This window comes from Balaenoptera borealis (genome assembly GCF_965194805.1).
Source record: "Balaenoptera borealis genome assembly, chromosome: 17".
Classification (NCBI taxonomy): domain Eukaryota; kingdom Metazoa; phylum Chordata; class Mammalia; order Artiodactyla; family Balaenopteridae; genus Balaenoptera; species Balaenoptera borealis.
Genome location: NC_138876.1, coordinates 71,302,486 through 71,320,709, shown reverse-complemented (window position 1 = coordinate 71,320,709; position 18,224 = coordinate 71,302,486). Strand labels below are relative to the sequence as shown.

Below are 18,224 nucleotides of genomic sequence, written 5' to 3'. Positions count from 1 at the left end.
TTATATTCGGGTTTTCTGGTTTCACGCTACTCTTTCTTTTCGTTTCCCTAGATGCCAGTGCCCAAGTCATTCTCATACTTACTCCCAAGGTAATAGTACATTTTGTGTTTAGCCACAATTTCAGTTTCCACTGTTGGCAAGACGTTTGGGCAAAGTGTAAAGTAAGAGAATCAAGGCATGTGATAGGAAGACTGGTGAAAATTTTCACTTGAAATTGGTAGTATGTAGTTCTAATTATACTATCTCAGCTGAATGTATGCTACTGATTATGTTTTTGGCTCAAATATATATTTAATGCTATTTACAATGTCTTTCTCTTTTAAACAGAATTATTTGCCAAAGCGAAAAGTGGTGACACAAATAGGATTTTAGGGTTGTCTGAGTTCATCAAACAGAATTAATCAAGATGAAATCTTTGAAAGGTTCTAATACATCCCCAAAAAAGAGTCTGAAGAACAAGGTGGTTCCCAGAAGGAAAAAATTTGTTTGGATCAATTTTTTAAATAACACTCTATTTCTTAATAATTAAAAATGACAAAAGTTTTCAGTTCCTACAAACATCTTAATTCTTACCAGCTCCATTGTCCACAGAGCAGTGGGCAGCTCATTGTAGCTTCAACGTGTCCTCAGAATGTCACATGAATTATACTGACACAAAAACAGATTTCACCTCTTAGGAGAAAAGGTCAAATCTAAACAGTGGTAAGGGATGGAAGGGAGGGGCCTGCCCACACAGGATCCTAAGCAGAAACTCACAAAGAAGCCTGTTGGGATTAGAACAGATAGAGTAACTAACTGAGGGCTTTTTCCTGCCTAGAGAGTGACTCATCCTTCAGGACCAGCCAAGGGACCCCACCCCACCCCAGTCATTAACAGCCATGCACTAAGCAGAAGCATGCGGTGCCTTCCAGGCCCTCATGGACACATGCAGAATTTTGTCTTCAGCTGATTTTCTGCAATTCTTAATTGGTTTCAACAAAGAATCCGTAATTTTCCTATTTGGGGCTATAAAATTAGTAATTTACAGAAAGATAATCTCAGTGTTTTCTAGGATCCAATTTATGTCTTTTCCTAAATTTTAGTAACAGGAGTAATAGATTATTTCTTTAAAGCCTGTTGAGATCAAAGAAATTTGGATTATGATTAAGGATACCCTTGCCAAAGGTAGATTTTGGTCCCGTTGTGGTCTCTTTGTCTTGTAAAAAAAAAAAAAATGGTAGTAAAAATTGTTCTGTAGACTTTTTTCAATCTTATGACTGGTCAAGACTGATAAAAATAAGTAGATGAAAACAAAGATAAAACCCACTAAGTAGAGCCCTCTTATTGTTCCAATATAACAGAAAATCATTTTTGCCATAACCTGATATTTTGTAAAGAAATATCAGTTTATAAAAATTTTTAAATTTCCCAAAGAAAACTAAATAGTTTACATGTATAAGCCTGAGAAATATAAATATCTCACTGTGATAAGTACCCCCCATAGAGAAAATCTTAATTTAAATAAATTATCACAGTTGCTATAAGAAGTGTAAGCAGGACTCTAATTAATGAATTTACTAATAGTTGTTCTCTAATAATAATTGAATTGAGTCTAGAGGATTTTTTTCTAGTGGATTTTTACACATTATGTTTTCAAAAGTATATTTTAATTTCAACGGAGAAAAGATTTTAAGTAACTTTATTTTCACACGATCTGCATCAAGCTAGCATTACATTCTCTTAAAATGCAGGTTTTAATTTTAATCTAATAGGCAACAATGAAACCTGAAAAATGTATTTTAGGTAAGGCTTCAAGGGAAATGTTTATATTCACTGCTGAAAATCCAATTCACTATCAAATGACAATATTTTTGCTCTGTTTTTGAGGCCTACTCTGATGCTAATTTTTACATTTCTAGCTCCTGGACTTTCACCTTCTGGGAAAACAACAGATTATGCCTTTGAGGTAGATTTAATCATTCATTCTTTCTTTTATGAATGACTTGAAAAAAATACAATCAGAGTATTTTGCTAATGCATTATTATCTCATTTGAAGTCTGTTATTAATAGATGTTCCCTAACCTTATTATTTGATCAGCACCTATTCAGCAAAGTACTTTGTCAGGATAATGGAATATAAATCTTCTGATAACACGAGTAATGTGTAGAATACTGTTTTCTGTACAGCCATTAAAATAGAGCAAATTCCCAGTTCTACGAACTCTCCAACTTATATGTTGTATGATAAATCTTCTTTAGTTTTGTAATTATAACAACCCCAAAAGAGGTTCAAGTAATCGGTTGAAGCAAGAATAACGGAACAGTTAATTCCGATGAATTTTTATCATACTGTAATTACATAATTATTTGTATAAATCCCTGTCTCCTCCTAGTTCAGGGGTCATAATTTAAAATGTGACCAGAGGCCTGACAGTTAGTCATTCCAGGAGCAGGCTGGGGGAGGACGGTGCTGTGTTTGCTGAGAGCACAGGCCCATCTCAAGGGTGCAACCTGCCCTCAGCCCCCTGTGATTGCAGCCACACTGGAATGCAGCCGGTGCTGCCCGATTATTCAAGAAAGATAGAAATCCAGATGGTCACATTGCTTTTTATTTTTAATTAGATAATAAGAGTTATTATCGAAACCAAGAAAAAAAAAAAAGAGAAGAAGAAATTTAAACATAACATCGATCAAACAAAACATGTCTTCAGGCCAAAAGTGACCCATCATGCATTGGTATAAAAGCTCTTCTCTCAGCTGTAAACGTTATGAGGCCATGTTTCTCTTGTTCATAGTTGTGTTACCAGAGCCTAGCACATGCCTGGAACATAGCAGATACTCAGTAGTGTTGGTTGGATGGGAGGATGGATGGATGGATGGATACACGCATGCAAGGGTGGTTGGATAGACGAATGGTTGGAGGAGTGAATGAAGGCACTAAAAATACACAAAGATAACAATATTTACATTGGAAAATAAGATATTTGTTCATTTACGTGTGGAGGCAAGAAGAGGCAAGCATTTCAAGCTGAGGGAACAATTGAGAGATTATGATATATTTGGGGAAAATACATAATTCCAGTGTGACTGGAGCCAACGTTTGCTTAAAGAAGTATGATGAGTGTGAGGCCAGATGCGATGACCTAGAAGGCCATGCTGGGGAATATATACTTTATTCTCTAGACAATGGGGAACCATTTCAGGGTTTTAGAAATGAAATGACCAACTCTCTAAACACCCATCACCTAAATCTTTTCTTTATTTTCAGATGGCTGTTTCAAATATTAGATATGGAGCAGGAGTTACAAAGGAAGTGGGCATGGCAAGTATTTAAGATTTCTACAGTCTTCTACTATAAATGTTACTTTTATTTTATTTTATTTAGGCTTTTTAAAAAACATATTTATTTATTTGGTTGTGCCGGGTCTTAGTTGCAGCATACGGGCTCCTTAGTTGTGGCATGCAAACTCTTAGTTGCAGCATGCATGTGGGATCTAGTTCCCTAACCAGGGATTGAACCCAGGCCCCCTGCATTGGGAGTGCAGAGTCTTATCCACTGCGCCACCAGGTAAGTCCCTGTATATTTTAAAACAAGTTCAAATTGACAGCAGTTGAGTCTTTTGTTTTGGACTCAATGATAAGTTTGCCAGAAGTATCTATTACATTTCTAGTGTAATCAAACCTAACTTATACATTATTTTTGTTATTGTAGGACCTACAAAACATGGGTGCTAAAAATGTTTGTTTGATGACAGACAAGAACCTCTCCCAACTCCCTCCTGTACAGACAGTGATGGATTCCTTCGTGAAGAATGGCATAAACTTTAAGGTTTATGATAATGTGAGGGTGGAACCAACCGATAGAAGGTATTCTTTGATTGTAGTTAAATTTACTCTAAGCAGAAGCCAACACATACCAGTGTTGATTGAAACTTGCCCCAGGCCTTATTTAATGGCACGGCAATTTATTTCTAAAAAACCCGACATATGGCCTTTATTTTCCCTTCTCCAAGCTTCATGGAAGCTATTGAATTTGCCAGAAGGGGAGCTTTTGATGCCTACGTGGCCGTAGGTGGCGGCTCCACCATAGACACCTGCAAAGCCGCTAATCTGTATGCATCCAGCCCTGACTCTGATTTCCTGGACTACGTCAATGCCCCCATTGGGAAGGGAAAGCCTGTGACTGCGCCTCTTAAGCCTCTGATTGCAGGTAAAGACTGTTTGTCTCTTTTATTTTGCAACTGGCAAAAGGCCTCAGGAAAGACACAAGGCAGTAATTTTTGGGTGTATGTTTTCCAAAGTTTCCTGATTTCTTCATTTCCATATAGTACCTTGTTTGGAGATCGAAACAGAGAGCAATTCATTCATGTTTAAAATTCTGATTTTCATTATTGCACAGACAGAGAAAATTTGGGTCAGTAGTAGGAAAGTTTGCAGAGTTAAGCTATGAAGTCACTATGTGGAAGAGAAGGGAAGGCCATCGTCTATAGATTATTAGATCCTCCTGTGGGCAGGTTTGTCTTCTGAGCCCCTCTCGGTTTTGTCCCACTTTGCCAGCCACTGTGGAGTTTAAGGGGAACGTTCCCTTTTATTTTTCTGATGTTGACTCAACCCTTTCTTCCACCTAATGGCTCCTCAGCTGACCTGGGGCTTTGTCTCTGCCCTGGGACATGTGGCCAGCGTGGCCTCGTCACTCTGGGCGACACCCGCTCTGTGGCTGCCCAGGGCACAGACACGCACATCCAAATTAGGATCGCTTGTCTGTTCCACACAGACCTAGGGATCTTTCTGTCTTGTCTTGCCTCCCAATTTATGGCTGTCAGCATATCACTGTCTAAAGTCTTACAGCTAAAATGTACTAGCTGGAAAATATCAGGTTTATTTTTTTAATTAAATTAATTTATTTTTATACCACAGGTTCTTATTAGTTATCTATTTTATACACATTAGTGTATACATGTCAATCCCAACCTCCCATTTCATCCCACCACCCCCAACCCCAGGAAAATATCAGTTTAAAGTCTTGTCCTCTCTCCTCCCGCTCTCCTACTCCCACTGTGAACAGGCCCTGTGATGGGGCAGGAGTGAGTCGACAGCAGATGAACTGCTTTGACGTGAATGAGTGATCAGCAGGGAGCAGCATAATTGATGTCTGGCAAATGGAACCCTCTGGTGAAACTGTGTCGGCATCACACAGAGGGGTGATTAGTAAAATTTAGAAACTTGACAGAACTACAAAACCGCAGAGTCCGGCAAAGGCAGAGTGTTACTGTTCTTGCTGCCAAGAGGGAATAAAGATGTCTTTTAGAGACGGCAAATACGAGTTTTCTTCCCAGAGATGCCGAGAGGCCTGCTTTTGAATTCCCAACTGCAGCTGCTTAAGCTCTGACACTAGAGGAGCCCGAGGCTCCCAGAACTCCTCCCTGTTAATACAGAAACAGACATCACACATACACATTCAGCACACGTGTGTGTAATCCAGGCATGGACATCATGCATACATATTAGGCATACATACATGTTAGTGCCAATATGGACATCAACATCTGCTAACACAGATACAGGCATCATGCATACATATCAAGTGCACATACATGTTAGGTTTACATGCATGTTAATGCAGACACAGACATCATACATGCTAAACATGTATGCGTATTGATGCAGACACTGCCATCACACACATATGTTAAACACGGATGCCGGCATGTTAATGCCAACACAGGCATCAGACCTGTTACTCACATGTTAATGTAGACACAGTCATACACGTGAAGCATACATGTATGTTAATACAAATACAGACATCAGGTGAGCAAACAAGGGCAGCAAAGCTTTCTCCTCTAACCTTGCTCCTTATTTCCTAAGACTTAATTATCTCCACTGACCTTTATTTAGATGCTTTATTAAAATTGACATTTTTTTTGTTCAAGTCCCAACTACCTCAGGAACTGGGAGTGAAACTACTGGAGTTGCCATTTTTGACTACGAATACTTGAAAGTAAAAACTGGTAAGAACTTTGCCCATAAAAAATTTTTTTTAATTCTCTCTCTTACCCTTCAACTAACTCCACCCCCTTTTCTTTAACCCTAATATTTAAAATTCAAGGAGTTACAGAGTTAAGGAAAGGGTATATACATAGACACATTTTCTTTCTTTTCCCACATACATATAAAAAATATGAAGCAGTCTAATAAACTTGTTTTTGAGAATTACCTACAAAAGCTTATTGAAATGCCATGAATCTTGATTGGCCATTCTTCTGCCCAAGTTAGTGACTATATATCAGTGATAAATGGTTATTCCCTTTCTTAGACATCTTTTTTACATTCTAACTCAATTTCATTGAGGTGTAATTTTTATATAATAAAATGTATACATTTTAAGAGTCTAGTTTGATGAGTTTTGACAAATATATACCACATGTACCCACCACCCCAATCAAGATACAAAACATTCCCACTTCTCCAGAGAGTTCCCTCATGCTCCTTCCCAGTCAATCCCTCCAGCCCCATTCCCAAGTAACCACTATTCTGCTTTCTACCTTCTTTGTCATCTTTATCCTGTCTTCTTCTCTGACTCTCAGCTAATGTGGGGGAAATGTCCCTCTCCTTGAGTCTGGTTCAATATCCTTCTTCCAGGCCTTTGTAGTGGAATAAATTGGCATTGAACTGCACATTTATGGTAACTTCTCTTTTTAAACTACATTATCCTTTGACATTGTTAAAGATAATAATAATAGTAACCAACACTTAAATTCTACCTTAAATCTTTTTAAAGACTTTCCCGTCATATTATCTAATGTGATCCTTACAACAGCTCTGGGAGGGACGGAGGACCTGTGTTTATATTAGAGTCTAATCTTACAGAGAACTCAGAAAGGCCCAGACACGTACCAAAGACATGCAGCAAATCACAGAGCAAGGACCCAAACCAGTGGTTTTCTAGTAAACCAGCTCTCTAGAATTTAATGAGTAAATAAGCCCCGATTTGGAGTGTCTGCGTGGTGTAACTACTCTGCCATAGCAAATGACGTCACTCAATCTGGAGTTGGGAAGAGATGCATATAGTGGCTCTTGTAAACTGCAAGGAGCTTCAGCTGCACCAAAAAACCTGGTTTCTGACTCCAAATCTCTTTCCACTGCTCCTTGCTGCCTCCCTATATGAGAATGAAATCTTATCTCATATTTTAATTTTTTTAGGATAATTTGTTACCCTAAAGTTATTTAATTTTTAAAAAATTGTGTCCGTACCTATAGCCTCTGTTGAAAATCCCTGCCTTAGGTATTGCTTCGCGAGCCATCAAACCCACACTGGGCCTGATTGATCCTCTGCACACCCTGTACATGCCTGAGCGGGTGATCGCCAACAGTGGCTTCGATGTGCTTTGGTAGGTACCCGTGCCACCTGCAGGGGCTCTTTCGGGACTCGGTTGACGGACAGTATTTTACTGCTGAAAGCACTTGTTAAGCACTCATTCACTGTGCTCCACAACAGCGCTGGCTTTGGCTGTCATTATCCCCTTTCCTGAGAGACAAAGCTAAAGCTGTAAAGATGAGGTGAGGTCCGAGGTGAGCCACAAACCTGCTGTTTGGGATGGACCGGCCCAGCCACAGCTGCAGCCACGGGGACACAGGGAGAGGAGCAGCGGCAGCTGGCAGGCAGCATCTCAGACCCACAGCACTGCCTCTGCTGCGCTAACCAGGGGATGCCAGGGCTGTAACCTCAGGCACACAGCAGGGGCGAGAGGGCCCACTGCCGGAGCTGGAAGGGCTCGCTTGTCGGCACTTCACACGCATCATCACTTCACCACAGCTCTGTGCCACACAGAAAAGAAAACTGGGCTGGAGATGTTGAGCAGCTCGCCCAGAGTCACACCACGTGCTCCCCTGGCTTCATCTGCCATGTGCTGATGGCTCCCTCATCAGTGTTTCTGCCACAGGCCTCGCTCCCGAGCTCTGGGCCCTGCGTTCCAGCGGCATCACGGGGACCCACGGGTGCTTCACATTCACCTGGTCCAAAAGACCCTATTCCACCCCTTTGCACATGCACATTTCTTCTCATTTTAACATCTCTGAAATCAAGGCATATCTGTATATCTGTGGCATGGCAGTATGGTTTTCTTCCTCAGTGGTACTTTTTTTTTTTAATGGTGCATCTTAAAAAGCATGGCATCTTGAAGTTGATGAAATCTGACAGTTCTCTCAATCCCCCCACCCCTCACAGCTTCTCCTCCTGGGTCCCTCACCTCAGTGCGCAGCAGGACTCAGCATGGACTTCTCCCTTGCCTCGTGCCCACACCCAGCCACAGGGCCTCTCTCTTGTCTGACCGAACCTCTCCCATCTGCTCCCGCCTCAGCTCAGGCCTGCCCCAGCTCTTGCCTGGACGGTAATCCAATCTGCTTATCAGTCTCCCTGCTTCCCTCCCACAGTCCTTCTGTCTGTCCTGCATACTGGCCTCAACAAGCTTCCAGAAGGCAATATGACCACCGCGCAAACACACGGGCATTTATACACACACACACACACCCCTCTACCTTACAAGTCTGTCATTGCCTTTCCACACCTACTGTCTGAAAGCCAAAGCCCCTGGAATGTCCCCAGTGCTGAGCGCTTTATCTGCTTGGAGAACTCTTCTTTCACTTTTCACTGGAGCATTCTGTCATTGATGGAGCCTTTGCTGACCCTCCCCTCCCCTCCCCTCTCCTTAAGAACCACTCTGTCCTTTGCCCTTACCCACTGGGGGCCTGTGCATTGCTTCGGAGACACCGCTCTTCACACGCCAGTCTCCCTCACTGCACTGCGGGCTTAGCAAGGACAGGACCATCTTATGCGCTTCTCCATCCCTGCCCCTTGGCACAGGGACTGTCACATCGTCGGTACTCAATTAACAACTGTCGAGTGAAGTTCACACAAGCAGGAGGCAGCAGAGTTAGGATTCACACCCAGGTCTACCCAAGTCCATGGTCTGCTTTTCTTACTGCATTACACTGCCCGCCAAGAGACTGGAGAAAACCGTGTCCAACTCCATCCTGGGCAATGTTGTCAGTACTCTGAAGAGTTGTCCTCGAATAACTTGGAAATAAGATTACCCTCCCTAGCTGTGAACTGCATAATAAACATATAACAGACTAAAGCAGTCACGTGTAAATGAATGACTCACAGACCCAAAGACTCTGCTGTCAATAAAAGCGGGGAGTGGGCTCAGAAGAAAGGAGAGTGATGGCAGTGGCCCTTCCAAGGACTGACCACGGGAGAGCGCACGTGGCCCGAGGACTCTGCCCCTGAGGCCCAGTAGCCTGTTCTGAAGGTGGACACACCCATGTATTCAACCTTAGAGGCAGTTCCCCTCGTTAGGGCTCCATGGGCTTTCTGACCATAATTGGGCATCCGTAGACTTGCCGACAGGGAGAATAGATGCCTAGAAGACTCAGGTGTCTGTCCCCCTCAGCAGTTATATTTCTTGTTAGAAATCGATAATCAGACTTCCAGGTTTTACACATAGTTTCTGTGAGCTCAGCTCAGTGAATCTGCCCCTTAAAGACAGATCTGATCTTGCGCCCAGAATCAAGATGCACAGCAGGGCAGAGGTTTAACACTGCACCTTGGTGGACTCATCACCACCCCGTCCACCCCACGTGGACACCTCCTTCTTGCCTTGCCCAGATTTCCTGTTTAGCACCACAAACCCATAGCTTTTGTCCACCAACTAATTCTTTTTGAAGTTCTAATACTTTGTTCAAAAGATGTTATCTGCTTCACACATGCAGAAGAGAGTAAATTCTCCATTCTAAGACTGAAAACTATACCTCATGCACAAAGCAGTTCATGTTATACTGTGTTCCCAACAAATCGTTGATCTAGATGATTGTGTTTATTCTCATCTTCTGCAGTCGATTAGCTAGAATTCGTGGCAGGCCAGTAGGTAAAGGAAGCTCTGATGCTTTATTCTTAAAACAGCCAACCCTGAATTTAGGCCATGTAAGAAGAAAGAATTAGATTTTTTGTTCAGGCCAAGAATTAATAATAATGGTGAAAGGTAAGTTTTACAAAGTGCTGGTACTTTACATATGTGAACTTAATTTTCACAGCAGCACCATGAAGAAAGATTTATGATTTATCCCCATCTTAGAATCACAGGGAGGATGGTGACTCCCCCCAGGCCCACAGTGGGAAAGTCTGGTGCCAGAATTTACATCTGGGGGGCCAACCCACTGCACTGTACTCTTATAGAAGGCTAGTGTAACTATGACCCTTCTTGGATGGGTAATATGGTGTTTGATCAATGCAAGGTATAAATGGTAAATATACTTTAGAAGGAAGTCATTTTTCAGATTCAGTGCTTTTCTTCATGACTTAAATGTTTAAAATTTCAGCATCATAAAGATGTACTGGCACTAGAAAGGAACCATATGTAATCTTATACATACTGGTCAAAAACACTGTAGTGCTGTTAATGTCAACTTCACTGTGTTAATTTCTATAATAAGCAAAGACTGTCGTGGACAAGATGCTGATTATTGAGATGAGTTGTGATTATCAGCACTACGAAGCATATCCACAGGGGAGTGAGTACCGAGCGTTCTGAGACAGTTTGTGATCTGAATGGAGCAAAGGAGGAAAAGGATGCTTTCAACTGTGTATTTTAAATATTCCTTGTTAGTCACGCCCTGGAGTCCTACACTGCCCTCCCGTACCACATGCGGAGCCCCTGCCCTGCAAATCCCATCACTCGGCCAGCCTACCAGGGCAGCAACCCCATCAGTGACATTTGGGCAGTCCACGCACTGAGGATCGTTGCTAAGTATCTGAAGAGGTATGTCACCCAGAGGGGACGGAAACAGAACAGAAAAACCACTTTCCACCTTCACGTGAAATGTGGCGCACCAGATCCTGAAATGTCCTGAGCAACCCTGCTCACCAAAAAAAATCAGTCACTGTACATACAGAAGCACCAGAGACCAGCAACCTCTGGAGGGAGCCCCATGAGGACAGATGAAAACTGGATCCTTTGATCTGAAAAGGCAAAGATCATGAGGGGACAACATAGGAGCCCCTAATTTATGAAGGATGCAGGTAGAAGGTTTATTCATCAAAGCCTCAAAACCAAACCTGGGGGAGGGGAGATGTCCTTTGAGATCTGGCTACCAAGGGCAGAAATGAGAACCACGAGACAGATGTTGGCCCTGCCCCATCAGGCCCTGTCCAGAGGCACACGGGGTCGACCCATGAGCAAACGCACATGAACTCAATTTAAGAAATAGATGTGTAGAGACGTCTGTCCTGGGAGATATGAAAGCCTTCCTAAAAAGATTCCTAAAAGGTTTGGAAAGATTTATGCATGAAATAGCCATAATAGACTCTTGAGAGAGAGCAAAGATGTACTTAGAGATGAAAACTGATCCCTGAGACATTAAGACTTGTGCAAAGTCGAACTGCCCTTTGTATTTATACACAACAGAGGGCAAGAACAGGGCAGGTTAGGACTAGATGTGAGCGCGGTGCCTCCTCCGGCCTAGAGGGAGAGGGGCCTAGGACAGCATTTTGTAGTAGAGGTATGGGAGGGACACAGACCTCTCTCCAGCTCAGAGCCCAGCAGGGAGGATTTGTCTGGGTAGAAGCAGATGCAGATGATGGCCAGCCAGCTGTCTGACGGGGACACAAGGCTTGGCATGGCAGCTGTGGGAGGTGAGGGGGCGAAATGGACAGAAGAGAGGCTGAAGCTCCATCACCTGCTATCTCACCTTGTTATTTGGGAATAAGGAACGAACACTGGGTTTTGGAAAGAGACACAAGTGCCTAACTATTCCAGATGAAAGGAGGAAAAAGGCTGTGGCACTTTTATTTCATAGCAAGAACCCTTACTCCAGGCAGGATCACAAAAAGTCACGTGGGAAGGGGTGCCCTTGGCTGTCTCAGGGTTCCTCCCTGGGACAGGGTTTCCAAGCCCAGGAGCAGGAAGGCTGAGCTGCATCTGAAAGGGGCCTTTGAGAATTTGCTTTTCCAAAGTGGCACTGAGGAGGGATGGAGCAAGTAAAGGCTTGTCCTACAATAACATCCCACTTCTTCCACAGTAATAAGTATTAAAATAACATGTGCGATTTCCACAGATACCAAAAGAGGTCTCCAGTGGGTCCGATTTTGGGTGGTATCACAGAGAGAAAGATGTCTGGGCGGCTCATTTGGCCAGTAAGTAGCCCCAGGCGACAGGAACTCACTTCAGCAAACCAGCCTGGGCCCTGTGCCTTCTGAGTATGTGTTTACTCTGAGTCCACTCACAGCCCCAGTCAAGGTCATTGACAAGTGAAGAAGAAGAATGAGTCTCAGGGCACTTTTCTTGAGCAGCTTTCATAGTCCAAGGGTCAGTGCTTTCTTCCCCTGGCACTTTTATCACATGAGCAGCCTGACAGCATATTTATTATGCCTTTGCTCAAACTGTTGACGAGAAAATATGTTTCCCTTTGGTTTTCATCTAGAAGACAAGGTGTCAATTGAATAACTTGCCTAATTTTTCTTCCTATCGAGTAGCATTTCTTTTTTTTCCAGATCTTTCCCTAAGGCGGCTCTTTATTCACTAGGAAATGCCAATGTAGATGTGTTATTGTTAGGTATTTATATCATCCACAGGGCTGTCAGAAATCCTGATGATCTTGAAGCAAGGTCTAATATGCACTTGGCAAGTGCTTTTGCTGGCATTGGCTTTGGAAATGCTGGTGTTCATCTGTGGTGAGCAAATTTGAGATTTTATTTCTTCACCTAAGCTATTGCCCTTAAATTTTTTAAATGTTTATAATTTAGGACATGTGGTAAGATTTTAAATATGCTATAGAAAGAAGATATTTAACTTAGTGTCCCATAATATTTTCTTAATTCAAATGCAGTTTATCGGGTCATAGATTTTTTTCTTTTTAGTAACAGCTTTTTTGAGCTATTATTCACATACTATATAATTCACCCATTTAAAACGTTCAGTGGTTTTTAGTATATTCACAAAGTTGTGCTACCATTACCACAATCAATTTAGAACATTTTATCACCTTAAAAAGAAATCCTGTCCCCCTTAGCTGTGGCCCATCAATCCTCCTATACCCCCAGGTCTTAAACTACTACTAATCTACTTTCTGTCTCTATGGATTTGCAAATTCCAGACATTTCATATAAATGGAATCATATCATATGTGATCTTTTGTGCCTGGCTTCTTTCACTTAGCATCATGTTTCCATGGTTCATACCATGCACATATTAGTACTTCTTTCCTTTTTATTGCCAAGCAATTTTCCATTGCACCGATATACCACATTTTATTTATTCATTCATCAGATGATGGACATTTGTGTTGTGTCCACTTTTTTGGCTACTATGAATATTGCTGCTTGAATAATCATGTACAAGTTTACTTGGTGGACATATGTTTTTATTTCTCTTGAGTATATATCTAGGAGTGGAATTGCTGGGTCATATGGCAACTCTGTTTAAATTCTGAGGCACTGCCAGGCTGTTTTCCACAGCGGCTGCACCATTTTACATTCCCACCAACAGTGGATGAGGGTTCTGATTTCTCCACATCTTCATCATGTGTCATGGGTTTTTAAAACGTCAAACGCAGGATTTTTTTTCTCCTAATCTCTCTCAAAAAGAAGGGGATTAGAATATTTGTCAATAGCCAGAATTAGTCTTTTGATCAGAACTTTATTGGTATGTTGCCTTAAACTTGAAAACCAGTGAACACGGAGAATTAAGAATTGGCCTTTGCTAGGGGAGCGCAATGAAATGTTCACCCTCAAATTCTGCTGCTGAGAGGAGCATAGATGGGTACCACCTTTCTAAGAAGCAACTGAACAAAATCTGCCCAGAGCTTGGAAAATGTTTATACCCTTTGCCCCACTGATGTTACTTCTAGAAATGTAGCCTAAAGAAATAATCATGATATGATCAAAGAATATCCTTATAAGGATATTCACCTAAAAGTTATTTATAACTGAAACATTTAGGAACAACCTAAATTCCCAACAGTTTGGGAATGGTTAACTGAAGTTTAGTACTCAAAGAATAAAATATCTATTAAAATAATATTTTAGAAGAATAGAAAATGGTATGGGGAAATGTTTATAAAGAATATTAAGTAACAAAAGCAATGTCAAAAACAGTGCACAATACGATCATAAATTAAACATATCCGTAAGAAGACTAGAAGGAAATATTCTATAATGGTTATCTTGAGGAAATAGGATTATGGATCATTTTTCTTTTTTACAAAGAATATATATAACTGTTAAAATAAAAGAAATCAAACTAAAATATTGGCTGTTGTTAGAAAGGTACTTTGAAAGTTACATGAACCCTCTCACATCACGGAAGCATGCTAAGCAATATTTTTCTGAATACTATGAAGCCCGAAAACAGTAAAGCACGTCCCTAAGTATCCAACAACTCAGAGAACGGATAGCTTCTGATCTGCCTCGTGAGAGATGACAGGCATGGGGCACCTTTTTTTGGATAATCATACAATTCACCAAAATACTTCATCTGTCTATGAAATGTAAATCTTTTAGCAAATAAAAACAAAGTCATCCAATAACCCACATTAATAGACTTACAGACCATTTTACTATTGTAAAACATTTCTTTTTCAATATATTAACTGTAAATATATTAACTTGTCACAATGTGTATCTTCTGGGTCATCTAGTAAATTATCCTGTATTGTCCTATTTGTTCACTAAGAATTCGAGAGGATAAAGAGTTTTCCCATTAAAACATACCAAAAAATCCCCACAAATAAAAATGAAAATGCCTTTTCTGCATAGCCTTTCAGGCTGAAACAATCATGTATGATTCAACTCCCATTAGTACGTAGCATTTAAAAGAAGGTATCAATCATTGGCAAGACAGATCACTGGCGGAACAAGCTTGCATATCTAGTGCAGTACATCTTGGCTCATAAAATTCCCACCGACATCTTCAGTTTGTGAAGGAACACACTGCCAAGGCAGTGCAGAGTAAGATAGAAAATGCATACCCTGAAGATTATTAAAGAAACTTCAAAGTGAATTCTTGATTTCTTCAAGATCATAAGCTTAACCAATGTGCTTGGCCAGCAACTTAAGCATCAATACTTTCTAATGGCATACAATTCTATGAGCATTTGAATTTTAACATTTCAGAAGTCTTGTGAATGAAAACACCAAATATCAACTGCATAATAATATATCCTCATAGGAATCAAAGAAAACAGAATGTCTAACTTTGTGGGTTAATAATATTGTCAAGAGACTGTGAGGGTCTCTCCCATAGAGTATTGTTAACTTGAATTTCTGATATCTGTATGTCAACATAAGGACTTTCTTTCTTTTCTAGCCATGGAATGTCTTACCCAATTTCAGGCTTAGTGAAGACATATAAAGCAAAGGATTATAATGTGGATCACCCACTGGTGGTAAAATCATAATAAATTCTTTAATTTAGTCTTAGATTCCTCTCAATTGCCATAAATGTATCTGTCAATTCTTGATTGCTTGGAGTACAAGGTAAAGTAATTTAATATCTAGAATACGCATGTTGAAGACTGACTTTGCCACGTTGGTCACCATGTTTCCTTTCTCCCCAGCCTCACGGCCTTTCTGTGGTACTCACCTCCCCAGCAGTGTTCACTTTCACAGCACAGATGTCTCCTGAGCACCACCTGGAGATGGCAGAAATATTGGGTATGAACCGTTAATCATCAATCTGTGACCCACATATGTGGAGCATTTCCTAGGATGCTTCTGAAGATAAACCATAAAGAATAATACCAAAAAATATTGCTTGGGATAATTTAATAACAAAATGTCAGTGACCTGCCCAAATTCCTATCTAGCACTAAAATTCTGTAATTTTGTGTTTCTAAGAGTCTATTAGCAATGAAATGGAACCAAGTATTGCTTACGTTAAGTTTACAGTAATAATATTTCCACTGTTTTCGTCCCCAAGGAAAGTGAAACTGTTTATATACTATTCATGTTATATATGGTTTTTGTCTTGTTTAATAGGAACTAAAAATGAATCTAAATCAGGAAGTAACAGTAAATTCCCAGTTATAGAGAACCTAAACAACTAGAAACTTTATAAAAAGTTCCCCAAAGAAGAATTTGTTTGCTGTTCTGTAGGATAAATAATGTCTATAATAATATACCCACAGTGCCTTTTAAATCTTACAAGAAATACAGTTACATTTAGGATCGCTGTAGTGTTAAGTAAAATATTGGTATTTTTCTAATACAAGAATTCTTTTAGGTAAACTTAAGTATTAATTAACTTTTAAAACATCTATTCCCCTACGTGTTTTAGAAAGGGAAAAGCTAAAAAGAAAACCGCATTTTGCTCCTCTAGCTCGAGCCGTTGGAGAGATTAGTTCCAAGAAGGTAGGAACGACCCAGATATCCTTCCGAATGTGCTGCTTCATCTCCACCTCCCACTGCTAGATTTCCCGGCATGTGCTGCCAGAAGCATGGGGCCTACTTTTCCAAGGATCTTGTATCCCTTTTCCCTTTTGGACTGGGGATACTGTTCAGCTCTATGTTGGGACTCAGATCCTTCATAAATATGCAAACAGTGTAAACAGGCAGGAGCCCAAATAGTACGCTAGATGTATGGTAAACGGGAAAATTTTAGACAGCCTAAACCTAACATTCCAGGCCACCAACAAAACTATTGAGAAAGCAAGGCCTCTATTAGACAAAAGCCAGGCCAGAGGAACTACCGATACTTTCCTCTTGCAAAGGAATTTTTGGTTAATATTATTCCATATTTAGCCATTAAATATTTTTGTTTTAATTTTTACTGGAGTATAGTTGATTTACAATGTTGTGTTAGTTTCAGGTGTACAGCAAAGTGAATCAGTTATACATACACATATATCCACTCTTTTTTAGATTCTCTTCTCATTTAGGTCATTACAGAGTATTGAGTAGAGTTCCCTGTGCTATACAGTAAGTAGGTCCTTATTAGTTATCCATTTTATATACAGTAGTGTGTATATGTCAGTCCCAATCTCCCAATTTATCCCTCCCCCACCTTATCCCCTGAAAACCGTAAGTTTGTTTTCTACATCTGTAACTCTATTTCTGTTTTGTAGATTAGTTCATTTGTACCCTTTTTTTATATTCCACATATAAGCGATATCATATGATATTTGTCTTTCTCTGACTTACTTCACTCAGTATGACAATCTCTAGGTCCATCCAAGTTGCTGCAAATGGCATTAAATATTTTGATTCCCTATGTAATCTCAGATTGTCTTAGCTTTATACCAATGTATTCTCTTTCCTACCTTCTCTTTTTTTCTAAAACACTTCATAGGAAAACCTGGAGCTTTGGATGGCAGCGATACCGGGAACATAAGAACCTCATAAACCCCGTATCATGTGTTACCCTCCACTTAATCCATATTTGAGCTGCCGCTGTGTAATACAGACTGGTCTTGTTGGGCAAGTTTTACCTTCCATCCAGCTGCTCTCCCAACTAGCTCTGTATCTGGTTCTATTTATACCTTTTCCTGGATAACATAAACAGGTCTCTGTCGGAGAACAGAAAGGCTAAAACTGATTTAATAAAATACTTCAGTATGGAGTGAACCATACCTTCTAGTCTCTTTTTGACTTATACAGAGAAAGTGGACTTGGACCACAGCATGAGGCATTTTGGATAATAAATAAATAATGCTACCTTCTGTTTACAGATTGCAGCACGTCCCGGCGATGAATGTGTTCAACCAGAACAGATGGGGGCGTGGGGCATGGGTGCTGAGGGTTTGGGATTGATTCCCTTCATCTGGGAACTTTCACTGCCACCCTGCCTGAGGGCAGAACCCCCTGGCTCTTCCAGATTGACTTCTCTATGCTTTTGTGTATTAATTAGTAATTATGTCCAAATTCTGCCCTTACAAATCTCCAATCCCTGGCAACCTTCTTCCTCATTCATCGATATCATTATTATCTACATGTTAAATACTGCTTTCTAAGAGTCTCCTTATTCTTAATTCTGCCTGACAGGTTGTATAATATATATTTAGAGGGACCTGCCCTTTGGCAACAGAGTCCAAAAAAGTTTTCTAGCTAGAGAGAGGAAATATACTCCTTCCCCGGCCACACCTAATCCATTTTTGTCATTTTCCTCCTTTTTGGCAGTTAATGTTGGAGTTTTTTGAACTTCTGTAGATCCTTGTCTCACAAAGTGTTTGCAAAGGGTTTGTCTTCTTCTAAGCT

The 18,224-nt window shown here is 40.7% G+C and overlaps 1 protein-coding gene and 1 long non-coding RNA gene across 11 annotated transcripts in view; one reads left to right on the top strand and one right to left on the bottom strand.

Annotated features, from left to right (window-relative positions):
- ADHFE1 (alcohol dehydrogenase iron containing 1) overlaps positions 1-18,224 on the top strand; it is a 33,590-nt gene that overhangs the window by 6,465 nt on the left and 8,901 nt on the right. For 4 of the 10 annotated variants that reach the window (XR_014236762.1, XM_082364819.1, XM_082364822.1 and 1 more), the window contains 11 exons: positions 52-89; positions 1,899-1,945; positions 3,249-3,302; positions 3,693-3,847; positions 3,994-4,190; positions 5,914-5,991; positions 7,266-7,371; positions 10,645-10,797; positions 12,609-12,707; positions 15,340-15,418; positions 15,590-15,686. Coding sequence is in view for 7 of the 10 variants with exons in the window: in XM_082364819.1 (XP_082220945.1) it covers positions 52-89; positions 1,899-1,945; positions 3,249-3,302; positions 3,693-3,847; positions 3,994-4,190; positions 5,914-5,991; positions 7,266-7,371; positions 10,645-10,797; positions 12,609-12,707; positions 15,340-15,418; positions 15,590-15,686 (1,103 nt within the window). In the remaining 3 variants the exon portion in view is untranslated. The remainder of the gene's footprint in view (positions 1-51; positions 90-1,898; positions 1,946-3,248; positions 3,303-3,692; positions 3,848-3,993; positions 4,191-5,913; positions 5,992-7,265; positions 7,372-10,644; positions 10,798-12,608; positions 12,708-15,339; positions 15,419-15,589; positions 15,687-18,224) is intronic. The other 6 variants (XR_014236761.1, XR_014236763.1, XM_082364823.1 and 3 more) reach the window with 4 other exon arrangements.
- The window catches only part of LOC309615376, a 515,886-nt gene that overhangs the window by 489,977 nt on the left and 7,685 nt on the right, over positions 1-18,224 (bottom strand). The gene's annotated exons all lie outside the window — the stretch shown is intronic.